This window comes from Elephas maximus, chromosome 3 (genome assembly GCF_024166365.1).
Source record: "Elephas maximus indicus isolate mEleMax1 chromosome 3, mEleMax1 primary haplotype, whole genome shotgun sequence".
NCBI classification, from domain to species: Eukaryota; Metazoa; Chordata; class Mammalia; order Proboscidea; family Elephantidae; genus Elephas; species Elephas maximus.
In genome coordinates, this window is record NC_064821.1 from 66,679,976 (window position 1) to 66,692,777 (window position 12,802).

A 12,802-nucleotide genomic window follows, 5' to 3' on the forward strand; every position below is an offset into this window, starting at 1 on the left:
AACTCCTGGACCCGGAACAGGGACACACCCCTGTGCCTCCATCATCCATGCTGCGCAGTGCAAGTGACCTGATCTACTTCCATCGGCCTCTGACCTCTGACCCCAGCCCAGCCCCTCAGTGTCCTTGGATTCCTCTATGGGGTACAGAGGGGGACAGTGGGAGGAGCTTCTCTCAGGGTTGGAATTCCTTGGTAGAATGTGGAGCTGGAGGTCACAGACGCCTCTATGATATCACCACGAGGGGGCGCTAGGCCACTTGAAATTTCCTTGAGGAGTAGGAGACTGAGCAGCTATGAACAACACCCGAAAAATCTGGTGGCAGCAATGCACAGACACCATCAACATCAAACCTTTGTCCATCCTAGTAGGTGGCTTCAGCCCAGCTGGGTACCGTGGGGTAGGGTGGAGTATGGGAAGGCAGCAGTTGCACTGATGGGCCTTCTCCTCACCCCTGCAGAGGACCCCACACGAGCCCTATGCCCGGACAGAGGAGCAAGTGCTCATCAATCGCCGGGACATCACTAGTAACACAGTAAGGGCGGGACAGGGCCGAGTCTGCAGTGATCCCCTCTGACCCTTCTGCAGCTGTGCCCACGGGGATGGTGGCCCTGCCCTCTTAACATCCCCCAAGAAGACCCTCCCCAGCAGTGATCCCTGCAGTGACCTCCACTGCATGGTATATTAGTAACCACCTGGCAGCACCCCCACAGGATTCCCATATGACTCCCATAGTCATTTTCAGTAGAAAACCCTAAAGAAACTCCTTCACAACGAACCCCAGTGAGAACCCCAGCAGTGACCCACTTTTAGAAGTCATCTAGGTAGTGACCTCTACACTGATGCCCCATTTCATGGTCCCCTCTCAGGCAACTTCCCCCCTAGAGTGACCTCCCCAGGGACCCCCATTCACTGAGAGCAACGTCCAGGCAGAGACCTCCTACAATGACGCCTGCCTGAGGAAAGGTCTCCTTTCCTCTCCCAGGATGCCTGGGACATGCATGAGTTCATCACGCGCATGTATGTAAAGCAGCTGCTCCGACACCCAGCCTTCCAGCTGCTGCTGGCCCTGCTACTGGTGGTCAACGCCATCACCATCGCTATCCGCACCAACTCCGTCCTAGGCCAGGTGGGACAGCAGCCTGACCTCCGCCCCCTCTGACTCCGCTGAAAGGCCTGAGGCAAGGCACTTCCCTCTCTTTGTCTCAGGCTCCTTATCTGTCTATAATGTTGACTGGATGCTCTTCAAGGACTGTTGGTTCTGAGCTTCTGGGGTTCTAGAAGGAGACCAAGAAAGACTTCATGGGGGGTGCTCTGGATCACGGCTTTGAGAAATACATTTGATTCATAGAGGAAGGGTGGGAAAGGAATGGTGTGAGCAGTGGCAGGTAAACAGGTGCCTCCTGGACAATGGTATCCAATTTTCATTAACAGACATCACCAAAGAATCGCTCCGTGCCAGGCATTGTGCTGAATGTCAGCGTTCCAGGATGAGCACAACAGACCGAGTTCCTGTCTCAGACAGATGCAAACACGTCATTACAAATGCCTGAGCATCACACAAAATATGCGGGAGCTTAAAGAAGGCAATCCAACCTTCTCTGAGAGGTCATGGAAGACTTCCTGGAGAAAGTGGATGCTTAAGCTGAGAGTAAAAGATGAGTAGGAGTTGGCCAGGCAAAGAGGGTGGGGAAGAGTGTTTTAGGCAGAAGAGACAGCATGTGAGACAGTCCTGCACGTCCAGCTTAAAGTGTTGTTGTTGTTAGGTGCCATCGAGTCGGTTCTGACTCATAGCAATCCTATGAACAAGAGAACAAAACACTGCCCAGTCCTGAGCTATCTTCACAATCATTGCTATGCTTGAGCCCATCATTGCAGATACTGGGTCTTCCTCTCTTTTGCTCCTCTACTTTGCCAAGCATGATATCCTTTTCCAAGGACTGGTTCTTCCTGATAACATGTCTGAAATATGTGACACAAAATCTCACCGTCATTGCTTCTAAGGAACATTTTGGCTATATTTATTTCAAGACAGATTTGTTCGTTCTTCTGGAAGTCCATGGTATATTCAATATTCTTCACCAACACTGTAATTCAAAGGTATCTATTCTTCTTCAGTCTTCCTTGTTTATTATCCAGTTTTCCCATGCAAATGAGGCAACTGAAAGACCATGGCTTGGATCAGGCACACCTTAGTCTCAAGGTGACATCTTTGATTTTTAACACTTTAAAGAGGTCTTTTGCAGCAGATTTGCCAAATGCAATACATTGTTTGATTTCTTGACTGCTGCTTCCATGGGTGTTGATTGTGCATCCAAGTAAAATGAATTCTTGACAACTTCAATCTTTCCTCCGTTTATCACGATGTTGCTTATTGGTCCAGTTGTAAGGATTTTTGTTTTATGTTGCAGTGCAATCCATACTGAAGGCTGTGATCTTTGATCTTCATCAGCAAGTGCTTCAAGCCCTCTTTGCTTTCAGCAAACAAGATTGTATCATCTGCATATTGCAGGTCGTTAATGAGTCTTCCTCCAATCCTGACGCCATGTTCTTCTTCATGTAGTCCAGCTTCTCTGATTATTTGTTCAGCATACAGATTGAATAAGTACGGTGAAAGGATACAACCCTGATGTACAGCTTTCCTGATTTTAAACCATGTGGTATCCCCTTGTTCTGTTGGAATGACTGCCTCTTGGTCTATGTACAGGTTCTTCGTGAGCACAATTAAGTGTTCTAGAATTCCCGTTCTTCACAATGTTATCCTTAATTTGTTATGATCCACACAGTCAAATGCCTTTGCATAGTCAATAAAACACAGGTAAACATCTTTCTGATATTTTCTGCTTTCAGCCAAGGTCCATCTGACATCAGCAATGATATTCCTTATTCTATGTCCTCTTTGGAATCTGTCTTGAATGTCTGGTAGTTCCCTGTCAATGTACTGCTGCAACTGCTTTTGAATGATCTTCAGCAAAATTTTACTTGTGTGTGATATTAATGATATTGTTCAATAATTTCTGCATTCTGTTGGATCACCTTTTTTTGGAATGGGCACAAATATGGATCTCTTCCAGTCAGTTGACTACGTAGCTGTCTTGGTCATCTAGTGCTGCTAGATGACCACAAGTGGGTGGCTTTAACAAGAGATATTTATTCTCTCACAGTCTAGTAGGCTACAAGTCCAAACTTAGGGCGTCAGCTCCAGAGGAAGGCTTTTTCTCTCTGTCGGCTCTGGAGAAAGGTCCTTGTCATTAATCTTCCCCTGAACTAGGAGCTTCTCTGTGCAGGAACCTCAGGTCCAAAGGACACACTCTACTCCTGGCACTGCTTTCTTGGTGGTATGAGGTGCCCCTGTCTCTCTGCTCACTTCTCTCTTTTATATCTCAAAAGAGATTGGCTTAAGACACTATCTAATTCTGTAGATCTCATCAATATAACTGCCGCTAATCTGTCTTATTACATCACAGCGATAGAATTTATAACACATAGGGAAATCACATCAAATGATAAAATCATAGACAATCATACAATACTAGGAATCATGACCTAGCCAAGTTGACAGATATTTTGGGGGGACACAATTTAATCCATGACATAAGGGAATGGATGAGACTGCCTGGGAAGAGAGTACTGAGAGAGTAGAGAAGCCAAGGCAGAGCTTTGCGGAAAGCCTCCACGCTTAAAATGAGACTGCCTGGGAAGAGAGTACTGAGAGAGTAGAGAAGCCAAGGCAGAGCTTTGCGGAAAGCCTCCACGCTTAAGAATGGAAAATTGAGGAAGAGGTGAAAAAAGGAGACCAAGGCAGAGTGCCCAGTGGAGTAGGAGGAAAACCAGGAGTGTACCAACAAGGGAGTGGGCAACAGGGTCAGAAGAGGCAAGATAGAGATTGTGAAGCATCCTTCGGATTTAGCTCTTGTGACTTTGTCAAGAGCTGTCTTTGATGTGGTGGAGGCCAAAACCCAGTTGCAAAGGTTTGCAGAGTTAGTAGAGTGGAGGGTAAATCCCAACAAATTAATGGATCAGAAAATCAGTTTAGAGTACAGATACCAGTATTTAAAAAAAGAATGATTAGAACAGGCATATATAAAGTGTGTGTGTGTACACATGTTCATGTAAGAGAAAGAGAGCAGGAGTACTTACTGTGGATCACAGTCAAAAAAGCTGAAAACCCTAGTATAAGATATGTGTCCATGAAGGTCAGATCCTAGAGGCCTGTGAATGCCAGATTAAGTTTGACATTTATCCTACAGGCCTCAGGGAGCCATGGAAGGCTTGTGGGTCGGGAAGGCAACTCTGACTTGGCTATAGAAATCCATGACGGAGAAGGAGGACTATTTAGGAGGCCTATTGTTTCCAGTGTCCAGGAGGGTGGAGCTGAGGGGACAAAAAGCTCTTCCTTGTTTTAGACAGACATTTCTGGCCCATGACAGCCCTTTAGTAATTTGGAACAGGCAGGGAACCTATAAACCTTAACTTACCATCTGGATTTAAGAAGCTTTGCCCAGCCTGGCACTGGCCAGTAGATGGGGGTGGTGGCAAGGTGTGGGTACCAAGAGGCCTCTGTATGTGGCAGCAAACCTTGAGGCAATGAGCCTGTTGGTCATGGGAGTGAGGAAAGGGGGAAGTCAAGGTAACTTCAGTGACTGTCAGGATGGAGTTGGGGAGCTGGGGGCTGGTGGGGTCACAACTGACTGTAATGGAATAGGATCTGGTTTGAGTGAAGATGAGACAGGTTTTGTACAAACCACAGCCATCCATCCATCAATCCACCTATCCAGGATGGGCATCCAGAATTCATGAGTCAGGGGACAAGGAGTTCGGTCACACCCGGCCTGGGTGCTTTTAGGCGCTGGAGCAGCAGGAGTGGTTGGGACAACCAGAGAGCAGAGGATGCGGCTTGGTGTCCTCCAACCTCAGGGCCCAGAGCTTTTCTTCCCTGACTCCCTTTTCCAAATATCCCTTCTCTAGAGGCTAAGGAGTCCCTGGGTTGTACAAATAGTTAGCACACTTGGCTGCTAACCAAAAGGTTGATGGTTCAAGTCCACCCAGATCCATCTCGGAAGAAAGGCCTGATGGCCTACTTCTGAAAAATCAGCCATTGAAAACCCTATGGAGCACAGTTCTTGGTGTCACCATGAGCCAAAATTGAGTTGATAGCAAGCGGTGGTGGTGGTGGTTAGAGGTTGGGAGTAAAGATTTGTAGTCAGACAGCAATTTTTATCGACTAGCTGTGTGGCCTTGGGCACATCTCTGATTCCTCATCTTCGAGATGAGAATAAAATCTACTCTGCAGTTGGACACCTGTAAAAAGTTTAATTGGCAAAAGTTGTCTGATAGATATATTTACACACAAAAAAAGTAGCTGTTGTGGTTGCTTATGTACAACCCAGCACTTCATGGGATTTGGTTCTTTGGTATGGAGGTTTAGGGTCATGGTTTCATGGGACAACCCAGTTAATTGTTCAGTGCTTCTGTTCTACCTCCTAGTTCGTTGTGTAGTGCCTGGGGCCTTAAAAGTTTGAAAGTAGCCATTCAAGGTACAACCAAAAAAACCCAAACCCACTGCCATCAAGTCGATTCTGACTCATAGTGACCCCGTAGGGTTTCCAACGCTATAAATCGCTATGGAAGCAGACTGCCATATCTTTTTCCTGTGGAGCTGCTGGTGGTTTCAAACCGTTGACCTTTTGGTTAACAGTCGATCGCTTTAATCACTACTCCACCAGGGCTCCTTCAAGGTACAGTTGGTCTCTATTTACCTGGAGCGAAAGAGGAAGAAAGAGAGTCAGGAACAAACAGGAGGAGGAAATGGAATGTGTAGCTAATTGTCTCCATGAATAACTGCCTCATTTGCCATGAGACCAGGAGAACTGAATGGTTGGTGCCCAGCTACCACTATTGAATATTTTGATCAAAGATTCTATAGAAGAATCCTGATCAAAATGAGAGAAATGTAGAACAGAATTTCAAATTCTCATAGAATCCAGACTTCTGGAGCCATGGAGGCTGGATGAACCCAGGAAAATATTATCCTTGAAATAGTCTTTAAACCTTAAAGCAAAAAAAAATTCCCTGGAGTCTTCTTAAAACCAAACAGTAGTTTAGCTTCACTAGAAAATAACGTCTGCCTTGAGCATTGTGCTTTTTTTAAATATCTATCTATATGAGATCAAACCGACCTCAACTTGAAAAACTAGATAGGAAACTTTAGGGGCAGTGAGTTTATCTTAATGGGGGAGGAACAATACGGGAAAACAGGATGAGAATGGTTGCACAACTCGAAGAATGCAATCAATGTCACTGAATTGTACATGTAGAAATTGTTGAATTGATACACATTCTGTTGTATATATTCCCAACCACAACAACAAAAACAAATTAGATTTTTAAAGTTTACTCTGTAGGGTGATGGTGATGGTAAGGCGAAATGATGCATGTATGGTTTTAGCACATACCTGGTACATACATGGAAAGCGTACTTTAAAGGGAGTGATGAAGAGGCTAAGGATGAAGAGCAGCAGTAACAGGGGCCAGGGACAAGGCTGGTCCCCTTCCCTCCCTCCCCTGAAGACATCCTCTCTCCCTAGATCCTGCCCAGGCCCACTCCACTGACCTCTCTCCCACCCTCTCTTTCTCTGTCTCCCATGTAGAAACACTATGAGTTGTTCTCTACCATAGATGACATTGTGCTGACCATCCTTATCTGTGAGGTTCTCCTTGGCTGGCTCAATAGCTTCTGGATTTTCTGGAAGGTGAGATTCTGGGCCCCTCCCTGCCACTGACCCTACTCCCTGGGACTGCCCACCCACCCCTGCCCCTGGCCTTGCAAACTGTGGATGGATGTGTGTGTGCATGTGTGTATGGCAGGTATGGCACATGCCCTGGGTGCCACTTGAAGGGGGGGCACCACTGAGCACTTTCTATTACCCTGGTATGGCCCAATGTCCTTCCTGAAGCAGGGTAGACACACAGGCATAGTGAGGGGGGGCCAGAGGGGATCGCTCACTCCCAGGCTCAAGTCCAAGGGGGCACCAGACAAGGCATGGAATGACATTCTGAGATGCCACAAATATGGAAGATGCCTGACTGGGGCAGCGGGAGAAGAGAGGGAAAGGTGTTTCTGCTGACACATTGCCAATGTCTGTTCATCCTGAAATGTGGGGGTGGGGAGCATGCAACTTAGAGATTGCTTCTGGGTGCTTGAATGGGTGCGTGCAATTTAGAGATTGCCCCTGGGGGCTCACTAACCTCACTACACCCCTGCAGGGGTACAACTTCAGTGCTTGCCATAGGCATTATTTTCCATAGAACCCTCTGCTGAGTGTCACCCTTCCTTGTACTAAGAGCTATTTTGCCTTTGAGCTTGCTACTGAAGCAGTGTCCCTTGATGTTTCCATTAGTATTTGTTTTCATTTTATTATTTATTGTGGTGTGTGCCACACACAGGCTAGAGTGCTCGTTCTCAGGCACCTAACTGTAGGGCAAGGCCATTTTCAGCAGTGTGCTAACCAAGGTGGCACTCAGCTTCCAAGGTGGAACTAGCTGTATAGACGTGAGGGTCTCCACTGTATGTCTCTGAGGCTGCCCTTGGCTGTTGCCACATGTATGGGACAGTGTGTTCACGTGTATTCAGTCACATGCTTGGGGGGCAGCAGGGCGAGGAACAGCAGTGGATGGCAGCTGACTGGGCCTGCTCCCAGAGGAACGGCAGACCCACCCCGTCCTTGGGGTGTGGGGAGGGCAGACCCAGTATGCCCCCATAAGCTGGGCCTGACAGACCCCACTGGGGCTGGCCCACCCCCAGGACGGCTGGAACATCCTCAACTTCCTTATCATCTTTATCTTGCTCCTGGGTACCTTCATTGAAGAACTAGATGTCATCGCTGTCACCTACACCCTCAGGTGAGCTGGGAGTTCTGGAGGGAAGAGGGGGTCTGCCTGTAACCGGAGTGTGGCGAGAGGTTGTCACCAGCTGGCAGCCAACCCTGCCTCTCAGGGCAGGTGGTGGGGCAGTGAGGAGGAGGGGTCTGAGAAGGGTCAAGGAGCACCCCTGAGAGGCTTTGCCACAGGGTGCTTCGTCTGTTGCACGTGTGCATGGCGGTGGAGCCCCTGGCCCGGATCATCCATGTCATCGTGCAGTCCGTGCCTGGCATGGCCAATATCATGACCCTTATCCTCTTCTTCATGCTGGTCAGTGCCCTCCCCCGTCTCCAACCTCTCCCCGTCCTTGAACAGGGTCCCTGGGTCATTGTGGGTGGAGGTATCTGGAGAAGGGGAGAGGCCTGTGGGTCTGAATCCCCTCAATTCCCTTGGCAGTGTTCATTTGCATGGCACTGTCATGTCCTGTTCCCAAGGCCCTTGGGTGATGTCAGGGCGGGGCCTTGGTCTCCCTGCAGGTGTTTGCCGTGTTTGGGGTCACCCTCTTTGGTGCGTTCGTGCCCAAACATTTCCAGAACATGCAGGTTGCACTGTACACCCTCTTCATCTGCATCACCCAGGACGGTTGGGTGGACATCTACAGTGACTTCCAGTGAGTGACAATAGAGCATCCAGCCCCCATCCCAGCCTGGCAGGAAAAGGCTGGAGCTCCTATGGGCAGGGAAACTGACTGGGAAGGAAGAGGGCTCTTAATGGGAGTGAAGACTTCTGGTATTGGGATAAAGATGGCCCAGCTGGAGTGGGTGTCTGGACCTTTACACTGGGGAAAAGGAGATGGGCCTCTAGGTTTGTGGTCAGCTTTTAGATACCCTGCCCCTCTTGAAACCCCACACATTCAAAGTCCCACCCCTGGGTTATTCATACAGATTCATCTCATCATGCTAAAGAGCTAGGTAGCTAGGCCTTGGACAGGGGAGCAGGTCTGTGGCTGAGCCTAGGGCACAGGGCAGTCTCCCAGCCCACACTGGAACCCACAAAACTGGAACTTTAGGGTCTCATCTCATTTGTTTTTAGATCTGCTGCCCAAGGTCATTTTGGCCATTAAGTCTAAGCCCTAGTTTCTAGTCTACTGTAGGGAGTGAATTCCCCTGACTGGTTTCTTTTTATCTGCTTCATGTGAAGGTAGAAGCCCAGTTGGTGAAGGGCTCCCCCAGTCATTTTCCATTACAGTGTAGGTAGTGGAAAAATCACAAACTGCAGAATAAAGATGGACTGGGTTTTGAGATTTTGCTCTACCACACTAGCTGTGTGACCTCCAGCCAGTCACTTCATCTCTCTTCTGAGCCTCAGTTTCCTCATCTGTAGACTGGGGATTACAGCATTAATTATGTCATGGATTTCTGCGAAGATCGATAGAGAAAATCTATATAAATGGGGTTGCCATGAGTCAGGGTCTGACTCAACAACAGCTAACAATAACAAAACATAGATCTCTTAGCATAGAGCCTGGCACAGAGTCGTCCTGCTTTTATTTTATATATATTTAGAGAGAGAGAAAAACATCTGGAAAGATTTTTTTTTATGGGAGATTTTGTAACAAGTTATCAATAGTAGCTAACTCAAGAGTGGATGAGTTTTTTTTCTTTTTTGCCTATATAATTTGCCTCTGATCTTTCTGTAATGAACCTGTATTGCTTTCACAGTAAAAAAATATAAAGCACTAAGAGATGAAACTTGATCATGTTGCTGTACAAATCCCTACCTTGCAGGGATGGCTTAAGAACTGGTCAACTCTCTGGCAGCAGCAGGTGCTCAGTGCTGAGCCGCTGCTGTGACGATTAGGAGTCACACATTAGATCTGCACAACAGCAGTGAGGCAGGCAGAAGATCCAATAGGCCTTGGGATACTGTCCCCATTTCATAGATGAGGAAACTGAGGCTCAAGGGGCTAGGGAGGTGATGGAGCCCCTGCCTGCCATCTCCAGGATGGAGAAGAGGGAGTATGCAATGGAGATTGGGGGCGCCATCTACTTTGTCATCTTCATTACCCTTGGTGCCTTCATTGGCATCAACCTGTTGGTCGTCGTGGTGACTACCAACCTGGAGCTGATGATGAAGAGAGGACAGCAAGGGCACCAGCATCAAATAAACTTCAGTGAGGTGAGTGGGATGGGCAGGGCAGGAGGGAGGAGAAGGGAGTGTGTGTATGAATGCCAAATGGAGCATATGTGAATGTGCGTGTATACTTATACACTTAAGGGCAAGTGTGCATGGGCAGGGGTCTGGAGAAAGCCAAGCCTGAGACCTGGAGGCAGCACCACCCCACCTGGAGTGCCAACTCACTGACTAGGGTTTCTGAAGGCTGGGAATTTCCTAGATATCATGTTTCTATGGCAACCACAGTCTGAACAGCAGGGTGGCATCTGGTCATTTAACCAGTCTAAGCCTTGACCTCTTCTTCTGTAAAATGGGAATTAGAATAGCGCTTACCTCATAGGGGTATTAGGATTACATGGTTTAATGCACAGTACTTGACCATAGTACCCAGAAAAAGCCCTCAATAAATGTTAGCTACAGTCCTATTCATTTAGGGGTAGAGCTTCCATAAGGTTGGGGGTGGGGTAAGGGTCCTTCCCAAAGTGATGTTGAGACCAGTGACTTTAGAGGTTTGCTGGGCAGGACTTATCAGGGGTGAGGTTTAGGGGCTAAGTTTTGAAAGGGAGTGAGAATTTCCCTTTAAAGTGGGGGAAGGGTTTGAGTAGTCGAGGTTTGGCTCCCGCAAGGTGGGGAGGCTAAGATTGGTTGGGGCTGAGACAAAGGCCTTAGAACCCTGGTATCCTTAAAAAACTCGATCCTCCCTGAAACCAAGCAGGAAAGGGCTGGGGGAGGGGGTGCCAGCCTGAACCATGAGTCCCCTCTCCACTCCACCAACTCCTCCCCAGACAGGCTACGAGGAAGAGGACGAGGGTAGCCAGCTGCCACTGGTGCATTGTATAACCGCCCGCTTGGCAAGATCCGGCCTTCCCCAGGAGCCACTGGTTGGGGGGCCCCTGTCGAACCTCTCGGAGACCACGTGCGACAACTTTTGTTTGGTGCTCGAGGCGATACAGGAGAACTTGATGCAGTACAAGGAGATCCGAGATGAGCTCAACACGTAGGGGTGGTACTGGGGGGTACCCCCTAGTCCCGTGAGTCAGGGCTGGGCATGGCCTCAATCTTCTGTCCTCACGCCCTCCCCATTTCACAATGCGGACCCCCGGGCCCAGAGAAGTTAAGTGAGTTGCCTGTTGGTGAAAGAGTTGGAACTCAGATCTCTTACTCCCTCCATCTCACACAAGGTCACAGCTCGGCCTGGATCTCTCTCAGGGCTGCGCAGGAGGGCGAGGGGTTTGAACCCCAGGGAATTGGTGGGAGGATTGCCCCCCACCCCCACTCCGGGCAGCCTCAGGACTTACACACTGCCCCGCCCCCAGGATTGTGGACGAGGTACGATCCATACGCTTCAACCAGGAGCAGGAAGAGGAGATGATGTACAGGGCCATGTCTCTGAACCTGCAGATGGAGAGCTGGACCTCCGTTGACATCCACAACCGCCAGCAAGACTTGCTCACCGCGCTCATGAACATGGAAAAGGTGCCTCTTGCTGTTCCTACCCAATGAGACTTGGCCCCGCCCCATCCAGCCCAGCCTCAGCCCATGAGTCAAGGTTTCTGTCTATTCCATCATCTGGGGCTACTGCCCAAACCCGATAGCCCCACCCTTTCCTTCTATGAGGGGCCCCGCCCACTCCCGTCAGGTTTCGCCCCCTTGGGCAATTTAAGCAAACCCTTTAAGGGCTTGGAAACCCTGGTGCTGTAGTGGTTAAGTGCTACAGCTGTTAACCAAGAGGTTGGCAGTTCGAATCCACCAGGTGCTTCTTGGAAACTCTATGGTGCAGTTCTACTCTGTCCTATAGGGTCCCTATGAGTCGGAATCGACTCGACGGTAGTGGGTTTGGTTTTTTGGTTTTTGTTAAGGGCTTGACCACTAGCCAAAATGTTGGTGGTTTGAGCCCACCCAGAGAGTTGGAAGACAGGCCTGGTGGTCTGCTCTCAAAAGGTCACGGCCTTTAGAACCCTATGGAGCAGTTCTCTGCACACATGGGATCGCCTTGAGTCGGAATTGACTCTAGGGCAACTAACAGCAATAGGCCCCCACACCCAGCCTTTCTTAGTGTGACCGGTTCAATTCCTGCTTAGTGACATGTATTTAGGGCAACTAAGTCCTGTCTGGGCTGAATAAGAGCAGCCTCCTTCTCCTGTTTCCTCTTCTAAAGGAGGAAGCTTCTGGAGAGAAAAGGTACGCACCCACATTATTTGATTTCTCTCCCTGCCTCCTGCACTGTCTGGCTGGGATAGAATGACCGGGAACCTTGTGACTGTCCTTAGTGTGGTCTCCCAAGCTCAGAGGGGCAGGGGGCAGGCTAGAGTTAAGACACATGAAGGACTTCCCTGGGAAGCCTGGATGGGGCATCATATGAGGTTGGAGGGAGGGACTAAGGGAGAGTCCGCCACGTCAGGGTAGGGATATTGACAAGAAGACCTCTTGGTTTGCAGGTTCAGGAATCCACCACAAATATACTCCATAATAAACACAGGCCCAGCCACTGAGAGGGCACGATGGGAGCCAAGGGATCTGCACACACACAGTGCACCCAGCTGCTGCATCTTCCTGCATCCCTAGCATGGCTTGGCACAGCCTAGCTGGAGCCTATCCCCTCCCTTGAATGGCCTTACACCCAGGCAGAGAGGCCTGGGGCTGTGAAGGTGGAGCTGTGAAGGTGGTAGCATCTCCAGGGCCTGTGCCTGTGAGCCCCAGGTCCAGAGGAGCCAGGATGAAGAAGGGAGCTGGATGGGAACAAGGATGAGCACAGAAGGAGGATGCTGGC

The 12,802-nt window shown here is 49.1% G+C and overlaps 1 protein-coding gene across 1 annotated transcript; it reads left to right on the top strand.

Moving 5' to 3' along the window:
• Nucleotides 1-203: 203 nt before the first annotated feature.
• On the top strand, nucleotides 204-12,524 carry CATSPER4 (cation channel sperm associated 4). Its single transcript, XM_049875905.1, has 11 exons — nucleotides 204-364; nucleotides 458-532; nucleotides 983-1,126; nucleotides 6,648-6,749; nucleotides 7,802-7,899; nucleotides 8,067-8,187; nucleotides 8,394-8,527; nucleotides 9,861-10,035; nucleotides 10,818-11,029; nucleotides 11,349-11,508; nucleotides 12,471-12,524. The coding sequence occupies exons 1-11, from the start codon at nucleotides 293-295 to the stop codon at nucleotides 12,522-12,524; spliced, it is 1,347 nt and encodes a 448-aa protein (XP_049731862.1). The 5' UTR covers nucleotides 204-292.
• Nucleotides 12,525-12,802: the final 278 nt, after the last annotated feature.

Coding starts and splice junctions, on each gene's coding strand:
- CATSPER4 (XM_049875905.1), top strand. CDS start 293: ATGAACAACACCCGAAAAATCTGGTGGCAGCAATGCACAGACACCATC. Junction 365..457: donor TCAAACCTTTGTCCATCCTA/GTAGGTGGCTTC, acceptor TCACCCCTGCAG/AGGACCCCACACGAGCCCTA. Junction 10,036..10,817: donor ATCAAATAAACTTCAGTGAG/GTGAGTGGGATG, acceptor ACTCCTCCCCAG/ACAGGCTACGAGGAAGAGGA.